This window comes from Prinia subflava, chromosome Z (assembly GCF_021018805.1).
Source record: "Prinia subflava isolate CZ2003 ecotype Zambia chromosome Z, Cam_Psub_1.2, whole genome shotgun sequence".
NCBI lineage: Eukaryota > Metazoa > Chordata > Aves > Passeriformes > Cisticolidae > Prinia > Prinia subflava.
The window spans coordinates 81,339,899-81,354,685 of NC_086283.1; the positions used below are offsets into that span (position 1 = coordinate 81,339,899).

At 40.0% G+C, this 14,787-nt stretch overlaps 1 protein-coding gene across 1 annotated transcript in view; it reads right to left on the reverse strand.

Annotated features, from left to right (window-relative positions):
* DCAF12 (DDB1 and CUL4 associated factor 12) overlaps positions 1-14,787 on the reverse strand; it is a 30,816-nt gene that overhangs the window by 9,903 nt on the left and 6,126 nt on the right. Inside the window, exons 3-8 of the mRNA XM_063421843.1 lie at positions 9,299-9,505; positions 8,209-8,269; positions 5,433-5,626; positions 4,255-4,320; positions 3,447-3,609; positions 710-894 (exon numbers count right to left, since the gene is read on the reverse strand). Coding sequence (XP_063277913.1) covers positions 710-894; positions 3,447-3,609; positions 4,255-4,320; positions 5,433-5,626; positions 8,209-8,269; positions 9,299-9,505 — 876 coding nt within the window. The remainder of the gene's footprint in view (positions 1-709; positions 895-3,446; positions 3,610-4,254; positions 4,321-5,432; positions 5,627-8,208; positions 8,270-9,298; positions 9,506-14,787) is intronic.

Consider the following 14,787-nt stretch of genomic DNA (forward strand, 5'->3'; position numbering starts at 1 on the left):
AACAAACCCAAAACCTGTTACACAAAAGCAGAAGGTAGCTTCCAGAGCCTAAAAAGGGCTATTTTCTCTTAACAATCCCGAAGCTTTATACAGGTCAATTAAAAGATACCTGAGTTGTCCTGAAGCTTTTTCTGAGAACATTTAGTTCAAGCATTGGAATGGGGACGTGAGGGGACATTGCACTGATACAAAAAGTAATGCAGCTAAGTTACACAAAGCCATTAACTGCTTTATGATAACACACAGGAAACCAAACTCAAGTGCCTGCCATGGCATTACCTCAGGAAGCCAGAGTTTCTAAAACTGCACGCAATTAAATTAAAACTCTCTTGCTTTAACTACCACATTAGATTTGCTTTGAAGAAAAACAATTTATTTTCTGGTTGAGGTTCTGAAAACTAGAAGTTAGATTACATCTTAAAATATAAAGATATAAAATTTAGTTCATTTGTGAACTGGTGCATAAGAACTGTAATCATTACACCTTACACTCAAGAAAACACCCTTCAGTACCGTTTCATAAAGCTTCTGTAGAAAGCAATTCTGCAGCACTTCTTGCTCTTCATTATTAGTTATTGGTTATACGAATATTGTTTGACTGAGACACATTTCATACAACAGGTGGAAAAAGAATTGGCTCAAGCTCTATGCCGCTCCTGTATAATGGATCCCCTTCGCCCCACCTTTATCACAGCTACAAACTACTTACCAGCCAGCCTTTCCCAGTTGTCAACTTCAAAATTTCACTTCCTCCTAATTTCTGCTTCTGTCCATAGCAGGCACGGGGGGGCTTTTCTTCCAGGAACCTCTGGGCTCTGATATCATAAAACAGCAAGGACCCTTGTCCTGTCCCCACAGTGATGATGTGCTCGTAGAAGCTCACTGAGCGGATACCTGTCAAACAGAAGGGACGGACAGTGCAGTAAGGAAGACGGATGCTTTGGCTCTGCTGTGCTGTTGCTTCATGTCTAGTATTACCTACTAGTATTCTCCACAATACACAAGTTTTCCCACCCCTACAGAGCAGTGCAGACAAATCCCACTGATGCTACTGAAATAGCAGTTTTGATTGCATACATGACTGCATTACCCCTTGAGACCATCAGCTGCACCAATGGTGCACAGTAAGAAGCTTCACCCTTACCAGCCCTCAGGTCAGCCAAATAAGCCAGTTAGGGTCCAGAGTACCTTTGCTCCATCTACACAAGCCTTTAAGTGAACATACCAAGAGCAAGTACAAGACAGAGGGAAGAACATCATGCTCTTTTCCTTCACAAGCTTACACCCTCTCTAACTACCTGCCAACCTGCAGTAAGTGACCCTGACCACCTGAGAAAACTAAGTTCCAGCTGCCACCAAGTGCATAGTGCTGATCAACAGGCTAGCTGTAAGCAAGTGTAACCATAATAATCACCAGTCATTTTGCTGTTAAGATAGCTTCAGAACTATTAATGAGCCTGATCTGACTCCACTCAAATATTCTCCAACAAGCACACTTGATTTTTAGTAATTGGCATTTTTAACGCTTTAGCCAGGAAAGAACACGGAATAGGACTCTCGCTATCTAAACAACACCATGTGCCACCAGTACATGGGAAGGTACAGCTCAAACTAAACATGTCAGCACAATTCAGTTATCCCATTACACTGAACAAAAAACTCCCTCAATTTGGATTTGATGGGCAATACCCATAGGGAATCCATCCCTGGGCTCCAGTGAATACAGCTTAAAATTACCATATCCCTCTATATATTTTTGTACATTTTGTTTTCACAGAATCTAAATTTGAAATCTCAAGTAATCAAGAATCCCTTGGAACTAGTCTTGGGGAGATTCTGCATGTAAGAATTTGCAATCTGCAAAACATCCTGTCATCTCATCTCCATTTACTGTGTAAATACTGTTCTGTGTAACCACTCTACTCCAAACAACGCTTCCACATAGGTTAAACTCCACCACATCTATACTTATCCTTCCTTCATGACATGATGCCAGATTATAAACCCTAGGGCTTTTTAGGTCCTCTTTAAAGTACCACTGAATTACAGCCTAAAAAAGCATTCAAACAGGAGAGGAAGTAAATGAGTTATGCCAGCGACATTCACATGCCAAGTGGTGTCACCATACCAAGCAGGGCTGAATGTCACAGAACTTGTATCATCCTGGAATATTCCAGGATGATATTCAAGCAGTGCACATGACAGCAGACAACGGGGAGCTGCAGATGCAACCAGGGAGTTTCCCCTTCCCCTCTGTATGAAATCCTAACAAGAAACATGTCCTCATGCTTCTGCCTCCGCCACTGGATGTGATATCCACAGCCAGCAGCATTCGTGACATGCACTCAGAATATGGCAAGGCCACATTGTCCTGCTTCAGATATGGGGTGAAGTCTTGGCTCCAGGCTTAACGAGCAGGAAACTATTGTGCAAGTTTCTCTACTGAAATAGTTTATGAGATTCATATGAGAGTCTCTGTTTGAATTCAGAGAGCTACAAATGCATTTAAGGACCTGGACAGAATCCTCACTGACAGCATGTGAGGACAAGCAGTCTTGCTGGTAAGACATACAAGTGACTTCTCCTGAAATTATAGATATTTCTCCCATATCTGAAAGCAGCAGACCCTAACACTGATCTAGACACCACTGCTCAGTAACTGCATAAATAAAAGTTTCCTAATCTTTGCCAACATACATCCTCCTCTGATAACCTGCCTGATGAAGAGATGGAAGCCCAGAGACAAGCTAATTAAGGACCGCAACCTATTGGTCTGGTATTAATATGGCACTGATGTGCCCTTTCATGTCTGATAATAAAGGATATGGAGAGAACTTTACAGAACCATTCACTCCGCAAGCCCTCAGGCCTGGCCCTGTTATAAGGTTCAACTGGACATACTACATCCATATGAGAAAAGGAAATAGCACTCAAATCACATAGAAAATCAGGAGTCTCAATCATGGCTTTAAAATTACAAAGCAAGTTTTCCCTCTCAGCACAGACTCCGAATAAAGTAACACAGAGCAGACAACATCCCTTTTTTCTAATTCATAGAGAAGAATGCAAAAATAGTATGAATAGTGGTAAAAAGACTACATTTGCTTTGAGATGATAAAAAAAAAAAGACCCAGTAAAAAATACTCAGCAGTAAAATGCACACTTTTGAATGTTCAGTAATATTTGGGTGGTTTACAATTGAGTTACTTCTAAAGGCAGTGATGTTGCCCTTCGTTAGATTTCAGAGCCAGTCACATTTGGTTTGTTGGTTGCTCCAGGCATACTGTCCCAAAACCAAACCTATATATAGCAAAAAACCAAACCTACACTGCTAATTATTTAACTGATAAAAAGCCCTTCCTGTTCATTAGAAGCTTGATTTACTACAGTTTTAATCGCTACTTCTGCAAGCAAACCATTTGAAGCCCCTTTGTCAGGTTTCTTACCACTGCCTCGTTCTTTGGAACAAACGGATTTAACGTTGTGAGAAGGCTGCCTCGGATCCAGAAAGGAAACATGTGCCTGTGATCCTACTGCATACACTGACCACTCCTGACCATAAGCCAAACACACGTTCTCCCTGCAGTATGGCAACTTTGTGGAAAGTAACTGGAAACAGAAAAAATAAAAATCAACCTGTTACAACAAAAAAGGTGTTAACAGAACAATTTCGTAAGCTGTGTTCTAGGAAGTGTAGGGAAATAAAACACAAAAATGCAGGTGAAAAGTAAGACCCAGAAGGAAAAAACCTGAAAGCAATGCACTGCCTTATTTGAAGCAAACTGAGAAAATAAAAGCCAAAGCCAAGAAAAATGGACCTTTTAATAAATTGTTTTAGACCTTTCCAAGCTGCTGTTATTTCTTTAGCAGGTGCACAACAACACCAGCTCTCAGCTGAAAAAGCCTATCACATTCACTCGCATAGGTAAGTCTGGGTGTGATTTGCCACTACAGTTAAGTAAGTAAGTGCAACTTCCTTTATGAATTCTACTGATAAAGTATTCACCATACTCCATGCAATGGTTTGCTCCAGCTAACCCAAAACCAGCAGAATGTTAAGAATGCCTCCTGCCCTCTAAATTAAGTGGAGTGCAGAGCTTCTCTTCTCTTCAAGCTCCAAATTTTAGGATATTTCATTTTACATAGAACTTTTAAGTGTTTACAAACACTGCTGCTCCTCTAATGTTTGAAGGAAATGAAGAATAGTGAACAGCTTTAACTGCTTGTAGTTTTTAAAGTTTAACTCCTACAAACCTTTGATAGAGTGTGCTCTGCCTTCCAAAGATGAAAATATCCATCCAGGGACACAGCTCCCAGCTCCTGTTAGAAGGAAAATAAGAAGGAGAGAGTTCATTCCTGTATTATAGATATCCCTACAAACTCACACTCTATTCTAGGCAGGCTGCACAGTCTGGATTGAACTCATCCATAATCCTGTAAAGGCTCTATCAAGATAATTTTCATTTTATACTGATCTTCATAGACTGCCATATAGTACTTCATGTGTCAAGTAGAATCTAAATTAACCAAAGAGTAAATAAGAATTAATTTTCAAACCCATAAATCTTGCTAGGCAATCAAATAATGAATTATGAGACAGTACAATCTAAAGTTGACAATTCTCTTCAGCAGGTTCCACACTGATTCTAATCCCAAAGCAAGTTTCAGGCACTACACTACTGAAAAAGTTACATGAAGTTTCCATCACGGAAGAATAACTAACAGCTATTGTGAAAAATAAAGCCTAGAGGAGCAAGCACTGTGCTGACAGCACATCCACCTTTGCTTCAGACTTTTTCTGTTCTTGAAAGGCAGAGGAGAAAAGAAGTGTGAAGGATGAACTGCTGCATCCACTAGTAATAACAGGAGATCAGGATGGGGAGATTGACATTTACTGCTTGTCAAATAGCAACAAAATAACCCCAAAGCAAGCACCAGTGCCTGCCCTGTGAGTCAGTCACCTCGTTTGCTGAGCAATCCACAAAGGATTCAGCCATCAAAACAGAACTGTTAAATGGTAATCGAAACAGAACTGTTAGCTGGTCTTCACAGAGGGCAAAGGAGAGTGGAAAGAGCACTCAAGAATGAGATTCAAGCTGCAAGAGATGTTTTGGTGCTTTATCTGCTTGTAAATATTTCTTTATTCCCCTGCTTTGGATGCAAATCTAAAATCAAAGCCACAGGAAAACTGTGCCTTCTAAAATGCTAGGGTTGCTTTTTTTTTTTTTTTCCTTCTGGACTCTTCCATTCACTTGGGGCAGAAGCAGATATATCAGATTAAAACCACCGCTTCACCAGACAAGGATGCAAAAGAATCAGAGAAAACATATTAGCTTGTTTCTCTGGTATATGCTATTAAGTTTACTTTATAGTTTTTCTAGTACACAAGGACAGGTTTAGGACTTCTCAACTGTCTTGCTTATCTTACTGACCTTGTTCTTATTGTTGAAAGCCAATGCTCGAACTTTGCAATTGTCAGGATTGGTGTTCTCCTTGGGGATATCCTTCAGAGCACTGTGCGTTATGTGGGCATAGACAGGAACTTGAGAGAGATTATGCCTGGCATCACTTTTGGATAACACATCCTCTGTGACTTCCCAGAGACCCATGGAACCATCCCGGGAACCTGATGAAATAGTCTATATATGAACAGTCCATTCCACATATACAGAACTCCTCTTTTCAAAAAAAAGGATTAATCAATAGGGTGTGAAAAAAGGATACTCTTAGTTTAATCTAACAGAACATGCTGTTAGGGCCCACATATTATTGTTAACAAAAGGACCGTCTCATATGTTTTCAAACTGATTAGGATGCATGAAAAACACACAACCCTGTGCAACAATTATCATCATCTTATACACAGAATGAACTCAGAAGCGACTGAACAGTATAGGTTCAGCCTGAGCCTGTCACTCTCAGCCTTGGCAAAACAGTCTGTTAAACCAATGCAGAAAATCTCCACAAAAACCTCAGCTGGGTTTATGCAAATTTGGGTTTACTTGATATCTATCAATAGGCTTATGGCTGAGTACACAGTCATTTGTGAGCTGAACAGAAACATCTATTTCAAATCACAATTCTACCACTTTGGATGAAATCTGTAAGGAAAATTACTTTGCCAAAACCTGTGCCACTTCTTCCTTAAAGAATGAAACTTAGGTTAAACAAACAAGAACTCATTTTATTTTTCTACTGAACTTGAAGACATTACTCCAAAATACAAATCACTAATGTTAAGAATACCAGATGAAGCAAGCTGAATGCCTCTGGTTCACTGATCAACAGAGGCTTAATGCAAGACCTTATACACATCCCTTTTGATGTTCAGGCAACTCACTTCCATCTAAGTCAGCTCTGACACATTTGACAGGTACCTCAATTTCTTCTTACATAAAGTGAAAAGTTCTGTCAACAAAAATTCATAATGAAGATGCCAGAAAAAAACAGTGTATCTATATGAGGTTATGAAATTTACCAGCTTTGCTATCTCATAGGGGAGAAGCTGCAAAGACAGTAAAGGAAAACATCTTGTTGCAATGGGAGTGGTCAAGCACAGCAGAGGTGACTTTGCCCCCTCACAGAGGGATTTAGGCATTTGCCACTATCACCTACTAGAGAAAAATACAAAAAGGAGTATCCTAATGACGCTTGCATCCAGCAACACAACATCCTGCCACTCCATCACATGCCATTGACTTTAATTGCACTAATCTTGTTTGTTACAGAGGCTGAAAACTCAGCAGTAACATTTCTAAACATTTTGACATACTTTCGGAGGAAGCTGTCCCTTTCAATAGCCCAGGTAGGGGAAAAGTCCATGAATGTTGCTCAACTGGTTAGCCCTGAAGCCTAGCAGAGTATCATTTGCTACCCTAAGCTCATGCCATCCTGGGAATTATTCATCTCATCTGGAACTTTTGCCATAAAAATACTTGCTACATCCTCAGTGTCTGGAGTTCAAGTATTTTTGCCTGACACTTTCAGATACAGATGTAATTGAAATCTGTAAAAATTAAAACCATGTCAGAAGTTAGTTGTCTTTTTTCCCTCTTAAGTAGGGTCATCAGTGAGTTCTAAAGAAATCAGTTTAACAACCAGTCTTGCTACCTGCTTTCCACAAGTTTTCCATGGTCTGAGGTGTGGAGACTGGAACTTACATCCTGCCTGCTATAAACACCACAGTAGAGGATATGGCAGAGAACACTTCTACTCACACATCCACCCCTGACCTTTAGAAAATATTGAGTCAACATAGTTCAATCTCACATGCTGTGCATTCTATCAGGTAATTATCTTTCCCCTGGACATCTGTAATCATCTCTGCTGTCCTCTTCAAGCTTACTACTTTGAATGGGGGTCAAGTTTCTGTACATATCTGGGGTAGAGAATTGCAAGCATCAAGTTTTACAATAAATTCAGAAATTAAATTCCAGGATTAGCTTTTTGGGTTTGGGAAAAAAACCTCCTACTAAACTAAACCAACAATTCAAATATGTGACTTTTATATAAGACCGTTACGATTTTCTGTCACCTGCAGTTTGACAACTCTGAGCACGGAATAGTACACCCTGTCAGCACTATTTAGCCGTTAACTGCTGAATTAATGCAACAACATATTACTACTTTTGCCTTTACCCAAGTAATTCTTTTTGAAGTTACACTGATTATCCAACTAGTTACCAAAAAGTCATTAACAGAGTTTCTCTATTACAGCCTTCTGTATTAACTGCCATAGTGTAAGTGCACATATAGATACACACACTCAGCTGTACTGAGAGCTTGATGAAACAATCTATGTTCTCATTAATCACTCTTTCACATGACTTCAGGAAACCAATATTGAATTCAAGTATTCCAAAGTTATTAACCAATAACCAACACCCCTCTTGAAATAACTCCTCTTATGTGGAATCCTTTCTAATAACGCATTGTGTTCAAATATCCCCTTACTAGAAACACAGTAATATTCTAATACTAGAAAAATCAGATCTGGACTAAGGCCCAAGAACAAAATTAAATGAAGCACTGTACTAAGTCCAAGAAGCGTTTAAATAGCCTAAGGAGTTCCAAGTGGTTTCAAATGCCCTGATACAGGTGTTTTCCTAACACTTATCAAATCCTGTACATCACTATAACATTCAGACAAAAGGAAAGCTTAAAAAACAAGCAAACAGAAAAACTTGAAGAGAGAAAATATGACTTTACCAGAAACAGCCATAGTATCACTGATCCACGCAATTGAAAATATCCAGTCCTTGTGTCCATCCTAAAAGAAGAAAGATTTTTCTGTGCCACTATACACAAGAGCAGTCTCAAAACAGACAAGTATTCTTCACTTTGATTTTTAGTACAAGCTCAGAAGGACAGATCTACATTAGAAACATACAGATAAGATTCCAGTATCAAGCTGGAACAGTTTAAGTATCTAGTAGTTAACCAAAATCTTATGTTTACAATACATGACCTATAGATTAATGTCTCAAGACTTTTTTCTTTAGCATGTGAGAAATCTATGGGGGGGAAAAAAAGACTATAAGATTCTAGTTTTGTTCAAAAAGCTGAGAAGTCACACAAATGAAGTGTAAGCCATGCAAATCTTCAGTCAAGTCTGGCTGCAGCTAGTTTTCTGCTGCTGCAGAAACTCTGACCTGACCTCTGCTGTTGCAGTTAATGTCTACATGAAGTCCTGAATAAAATGAAGAAATGAGAGAGAAGCACTCACAGGTCACCACTATATTCTCCAGCTTGTTTTTTTAAAGACCAGCTGTTTTAAAAACAGCCTCAGAATGTTTCAGAAATAAAACCAGTACCAGAGTGTATCAAACTGGCACAAGCCACTGGGTTAGAACTAATCTTCAAAGCCAAGTTCCGCCTCTGGAATAATATAATCATAAGCTGCACTGGGATAAGGAAAAAATTTTAACAACTTGCAACATTGTTTTAATTTCTCAAAAGAGCTTTTTCACCATAAATAGTTTCAGAGGTCATCACCACAATGAGACTTTATTACTTAGGATTTTGTTACACTTTGGATGCTGAAAAGTAACCTAAAGTAGACCTGAATGAAGGTGAGGAAGAAATCTGACTTAAAGTCTTGAAAATCCACTCATATGTTTGAGTACTCAATTATATTTAAGATACCATAACAGAAATGACAATCAGAAACATTTTCAGGCTTCCAGAACTTTACTTTCTTACAAGACTCCTAAATATTAACCTTGCTCTGATCTAACACACTTCAAAGTAGTAAGTTTTTAAGTGACACCGTAAACTTTCCCCAGATACTCCCACTTACATCTCCCACACAGACAGGATCAAGTGTAGGCAGACGATAAACTGCAAGACTGTTGGGGTTGTCTCCACCTGTGGCCAGGAGGGTCCTCGAGGGGTTGATCTCAATGGCATGAATGCCACATCCCTGCTGGTTCACCATGCCGGGTTCACGATCCTTCAGGATAGGAATCTTCGTAATTTGACTAGTCTGGACATCTACTACAAATAACTGGGAAAAAACAAACAAACAAAAAAAACCCCAGACACGTATATCATCAGCAAACAGATAAGAAAAACAAGATGGTCAAATATCTTCCCTACTTTGAACTGACATTCTTTTTGAGTTGAAATCCACAAATGCTTCAAGGATTGCTGAAAAACACATAAATTCCTTCGTAAAACAGGTTAAGTAACAATAACAGTGGGTTTGTTTCAATCATCCCATTTCATTTTCACAGTAATGGAAGGGAGAGGAGAGGAGAGAAATCTGTCCTGGGAGGTTTCCTGCTTGAAAAAAAAGCCCTTGAATATAAAACTCTTTTCCCTGTTCAGTATGACAAAACAATATTGGTTTTCAATTTCTACCTCCCACAGTGAGAAAAAACCTACCTCAAAAGAGTCAATAAGCCCCATGAGGCTTAGCATGATTCTCCTGCCTCCCAGATAACACACTTGCCATAAAGTTTTGGCTTTGGCAGACTGACAGTTTATGCAATTGGAATTTATTTTCTGGTGATAAACAGAGAATAGTAACTAAGTACATTACTACCAGTGTGAACATCTGAAAGATAGATATTCTATTTAGCTATATACCTCATCCCTTAAAAAGACAAGAAATTAGAGCAATATGTGACTGACACCTTGCCAGAAAACCCTGTTATAAAGCCTTACCACTCTTTAAACAGACATTATGCCCAGCGTTATATTTATGTATATAGACATATACAACCACAAGGTTACAGTTTAAACCAGAACAAAGGTTTACACTGCCTGCCAAAGTGCCCTTTCATTTGGGAGGGTCATGGGCTGTGTCATTTCACAGATGGTGCTCAGAGGGCAGCTACACTGACAGTTAAGTAGGTCTACCAGAGGAATTCCTGTGAGGGAACACGAATGAAGCAAGGAAACGGAGGATCTGAAGCTGACTTGGCACTAAGGAAAGCGATCTAGAATTTACAGCCCAGGATTATAATTAAATTTCTACATCATCTTTAGTCTGTTCCTTCTATAAACAAGAATGTTGTCTCAAAACCTCTGGAAGTGAACCAAACATAGTAACAACAAAAACCCTCAGAACAATTTAAAAAATATACACCTCAAGGAAATTGTTCTGAATCCTTTGTCAGACATTTCTAGAAGACCAGAAGAAAAATCTAGGGGTTCTTAGAGAGAAGTTATATACAGAAGCTGCTTTTGGTGAACTCTTACAGAGTGTAGATCTGTTCTTTAATAAAAGCATAGGAAAAATAACATTAAGATAATTTAGCAGCTTATCAATGACTTGATGTACTGAACTGGCAGAATATTAATGTCCTATCAAAACCTGATAAAGTATGGTATGTTACACACATTCCACAGAGAAAGCTGAAATCCACTCATCGCTATTTGTGTGTTGTGTCTAGAATTATGCATCACCTTCACCCTGCAACTGATTGTAGGCAGCAGTCTTGCACAAACAGATAATTCCTACAGAGACTGCATTTTCGTGTTTACTTTTTCATTTTGCACACACATGTGGTGTATGGCAACACCTGAGGTGTAGCTGAGTGGGAGGCAGGCACTCCTCACTCTTCCCAAGTCTTACAATGCCTTCACTGCTGGAGACAGCTGGTAAAAACACAACGCACACAGCAATCCCTCTGCCCTAACCACCTGAAAATTAATGCCTGCACTGAAGGATCAGGATCAGTAATTTCCTCTACTCTCATCCTCCCTTGTCCTTCCCATGTGAGTGCATATCTTCCTTCACCCCCAGTATCTCCTTCCAGCAGAAATGCCCAATTCCCTCCCCTGTCCTCCATCCAATAACTGAAAAAAACCAAAATCTTAAACAAAATTAACAGTTTAGTAGTTAGGATTAAAGCATGCAGGTATCAGCTGCAGGTCCTAATGTTGACACCAGGAGTACTAATTAGGAAAACACATCCCCACCTCAGCATGTTCATGGACTCAGAAGCACTGTGCTTCAGCTCTAACAGATTCACACTTGGAAGTGCAGGTCAACTGGTGTGAGTACTGAAATTAGAACCCCTTTGCATTCTCTAGTCTGACACCCTCATCATACACTTGTGCTGGTTAATAAAATGAAATGAAAAATACTAAAACTCTAATCAAAAATACCTTTACCTAAACTCTAAACTAATCGGACTAAAAAGACAAAGAACTTAAACTTTGCATATATAAGGGACTGGCTGTGTTGGTTTGGCTGTAAAGATCAGAGCAGTAACTTCTCCACTTGCTTAGTAAGGAACTTGGCCACTGAATACTTTAAAAACTTTCACCTCCCTTGAGTAAAATAAGCAACCATTGCCTGCACACAGTGATTCTTACATCACCTGGGGCATCACAGGAAGCAAAACCTCACACTTGAAAGCTGCATGTCTGGCAGAAATCATCCCTATAAATCCAGCACATAGAAGCCAAGATAAGCCACTATCGATGGATACTTTTAAAGCCAAAAAGGGAGAAATGTTAAGAAACGAGAAGCACCCAGCTAAGAGTGCAGAAAATTTCAGTATAATTTCAAAGCAGTGTAGACATTAAGAGTCTTGACAAAGTCCTGATAACTGAACCAGACAGTAATTTTCTCTGTTATCTCAAACAGAAATAAGAACTTTTTTGCAGCAACTCATTATATGAAAACTAAAACCCAGCTCACAATGTTTTTGCTGGACCCCACCAGCCTCTAAACACTGAACTTGGGTGTATTTGTCTCTTGATTTTAAGCTTTGCACAAAATTCAGTTCTTCCTTCTAGTAAAACATATGCATGTCAGTCTTTAGTATGCCAAAAAACTTAACATCCAGGATTTACCAAATCTGGATTGCTTCGGCCATCTGCCAAAAGTGCAAGGACCACACTTCATCTGTGAGAAACACAGCAGACAGCTACCCTGCTCTCTGCCAGACAACTGTGTTTTAACAAGGAAACAGGCTAGATGACATGGAAGAGAGAAATCCATCTTCCCTCTTTTTTTTTAAACAGTTTAGATGTACAGCTTGCAACAGTGCTATCACTCAAGGATCAAGGCAAACAAGCACAGTTAGGTACTACAGTTGTTCAGTTCATAGCCATGAAACTTCATGATCTTTGCACATTTGCAGAGATAGATGGCTGTACACTTTTTTTTTTTTGGCCTGCAGAAGTGGCAAGAAGTCATTTTGGCAAATGGCTTCCCTGCATTACTATATAGCTGTCTCTTAGCTGTCCAACCTGCTTATGATCAAGTTAATCACGAAACTACCTCGCTTCACTGACGAGGGAAGTTCATTAATCAACTTGCCAAAAATAAAGACTGTGGCAGGCAACAGAGTATCCAAAGATAAGAGTATGAACTGCAAAACCCATCATACCCTTATATGCAATACTGAGAGCCAAATGGTTTGCCAGGTTTTTTCATTTTTTGACCTGTCTTTCAAGACACAGTAAAGGGGAAGAAACACCCAGAAAGCTAATAATCCAATAGAGATAAATTCCGTTCCCATGTATCTTCAACTGAAAGCATTCACTTTAAACAGAAAGATTAAAAATGAGGTCTACGAAATTCCATTTCAAGGCAGCACAGACTCTTGTGTCCTCAGCTGCTGCCCCTGCACAAAAAACAGCAGAACAGACAGTCCTACCCTATCGTTAAGTTGATGGTACAAATCAATCAAAACAAAAATAAAGGGTGCCCTCCTGTTACACAAGCAGGACGGATGGAGCTCTAAAAGGCACAAAAAACATGCATGAAAGAGACTGCTCATTCTTCATGCAAAAGCTCACAACATGCTCTGTGCACCAGCTCTTTACACGGCGCTCTCAGAAATCAAGGGCATATTCTTGTCACTCATAGTAACTTTTGAAAGAAGCCCAACCTAAGTACACTGCCCTGGTAAAAATAGTAATTAAGAACGAATCAATCATGTTCAAGTTTCACAACTGGCTTAATCCTACCTTTTGAGAATGTACGTGCCTCCTCCTCACCATCCAGCTAAACAATCTCATCACAAGACAGTAACTAGTGCTCAAGTAGCTGCAGGGTCAACCGGATCTGCCTTGATGAAACTAACCCTACAAGAAAACCTGTCTGCACACAAAGCAGCAAGTTGATCCAGCTGATTCCCTAAACATGTACACATCAGTGCTAGCCAAAACAAGCAGGTGGGAACATCCACTTCTGCAACAGAATGCTTCCAGATGAGCTAAGGCTGGCTACAAAAAGATCTTACCTTCAGCCAAGTTGGAAAATAAATTTTTGTTCTTCTTTAAATATGTTTTTTGCTAACAAAACAACAAAATAAGATAATGCTTATTGTATTATTACATCAATGCTATTGCTGGTCACACCTGAGTAGGCAGTGATTGATTTTTCCAAGTTCTCAGCCTTAAATTTTATTCAGATCGTAAATATCTTTCTCTTCTGTTTCTAAAACACTTGGCATCAGGTTCTTTGTTCTGTAGCAATACAGATTTACTAATATATGCCAAGTCCCAAAGAAACATGGACACTATCAAACTGCCATCGTATATCTGCTTTCTGATGAAGATAAAAATAAAGAAGCATATAATGGTTTGAGTTGCAAGGAACCCTTCCTTAAAGGTTGTCTTGTCCAAATGCCCAGCAATGAGCAGGGACATCAACTAGACCAGGTTGCTCAGAGCTCTGTAGAACCTGTCCTTGTGTGTTTCCATGGATTGAGCACTCAGCCAGCTGTGTGGGCAAGCTATACTGGTCTATCACTACTCTGATGGTAAAGCATAAGAATCTTCCTTGTATCTAGTGTGCCTCTGCCCTCTTTTAATTGAAAACCATTATCTCTTTTCCTCAATTCATCATGTCCCCACATATTAGCTCCCTTTAGGTATTGTATGGACATGATAAGATGTCCTCAAAGCCTTCTCTCCTCCAGGCTGAACAATCCAAATTCTCTCAGCCCTTCCTCATAGGAGAGGTGCTCCATCCCTCTGATCATCTTGGTGGCCTCCTCTGGGCTCTCTCCAGCAGGTCCCTGTCCTTCCCATGCTGGGACCCCAGCTCTGGATGCAGAGCTCCAGCTGGGTCTCAGCAGAGCAGAGCAGAGGGGCAGAATCCCCTCCCTCCCCTGCTGCCCACGGGGCTCTGGATGCAGCCCAGGACACGTTTGGCTCTCTGGGCTGTGAGTGCCATGGCCGGGGCGTGTCCAGCCCCTCACCCAGAGCACCCCCAAGTCCTTCTGGGCAGGGCTGCTCTGGGTCTGTTCATGCCCAGCCTGTGCTGATCCTGGGGATTGCTCTGACCCAGGTGCAGCACCAGCACTTGGCCTTGAACTT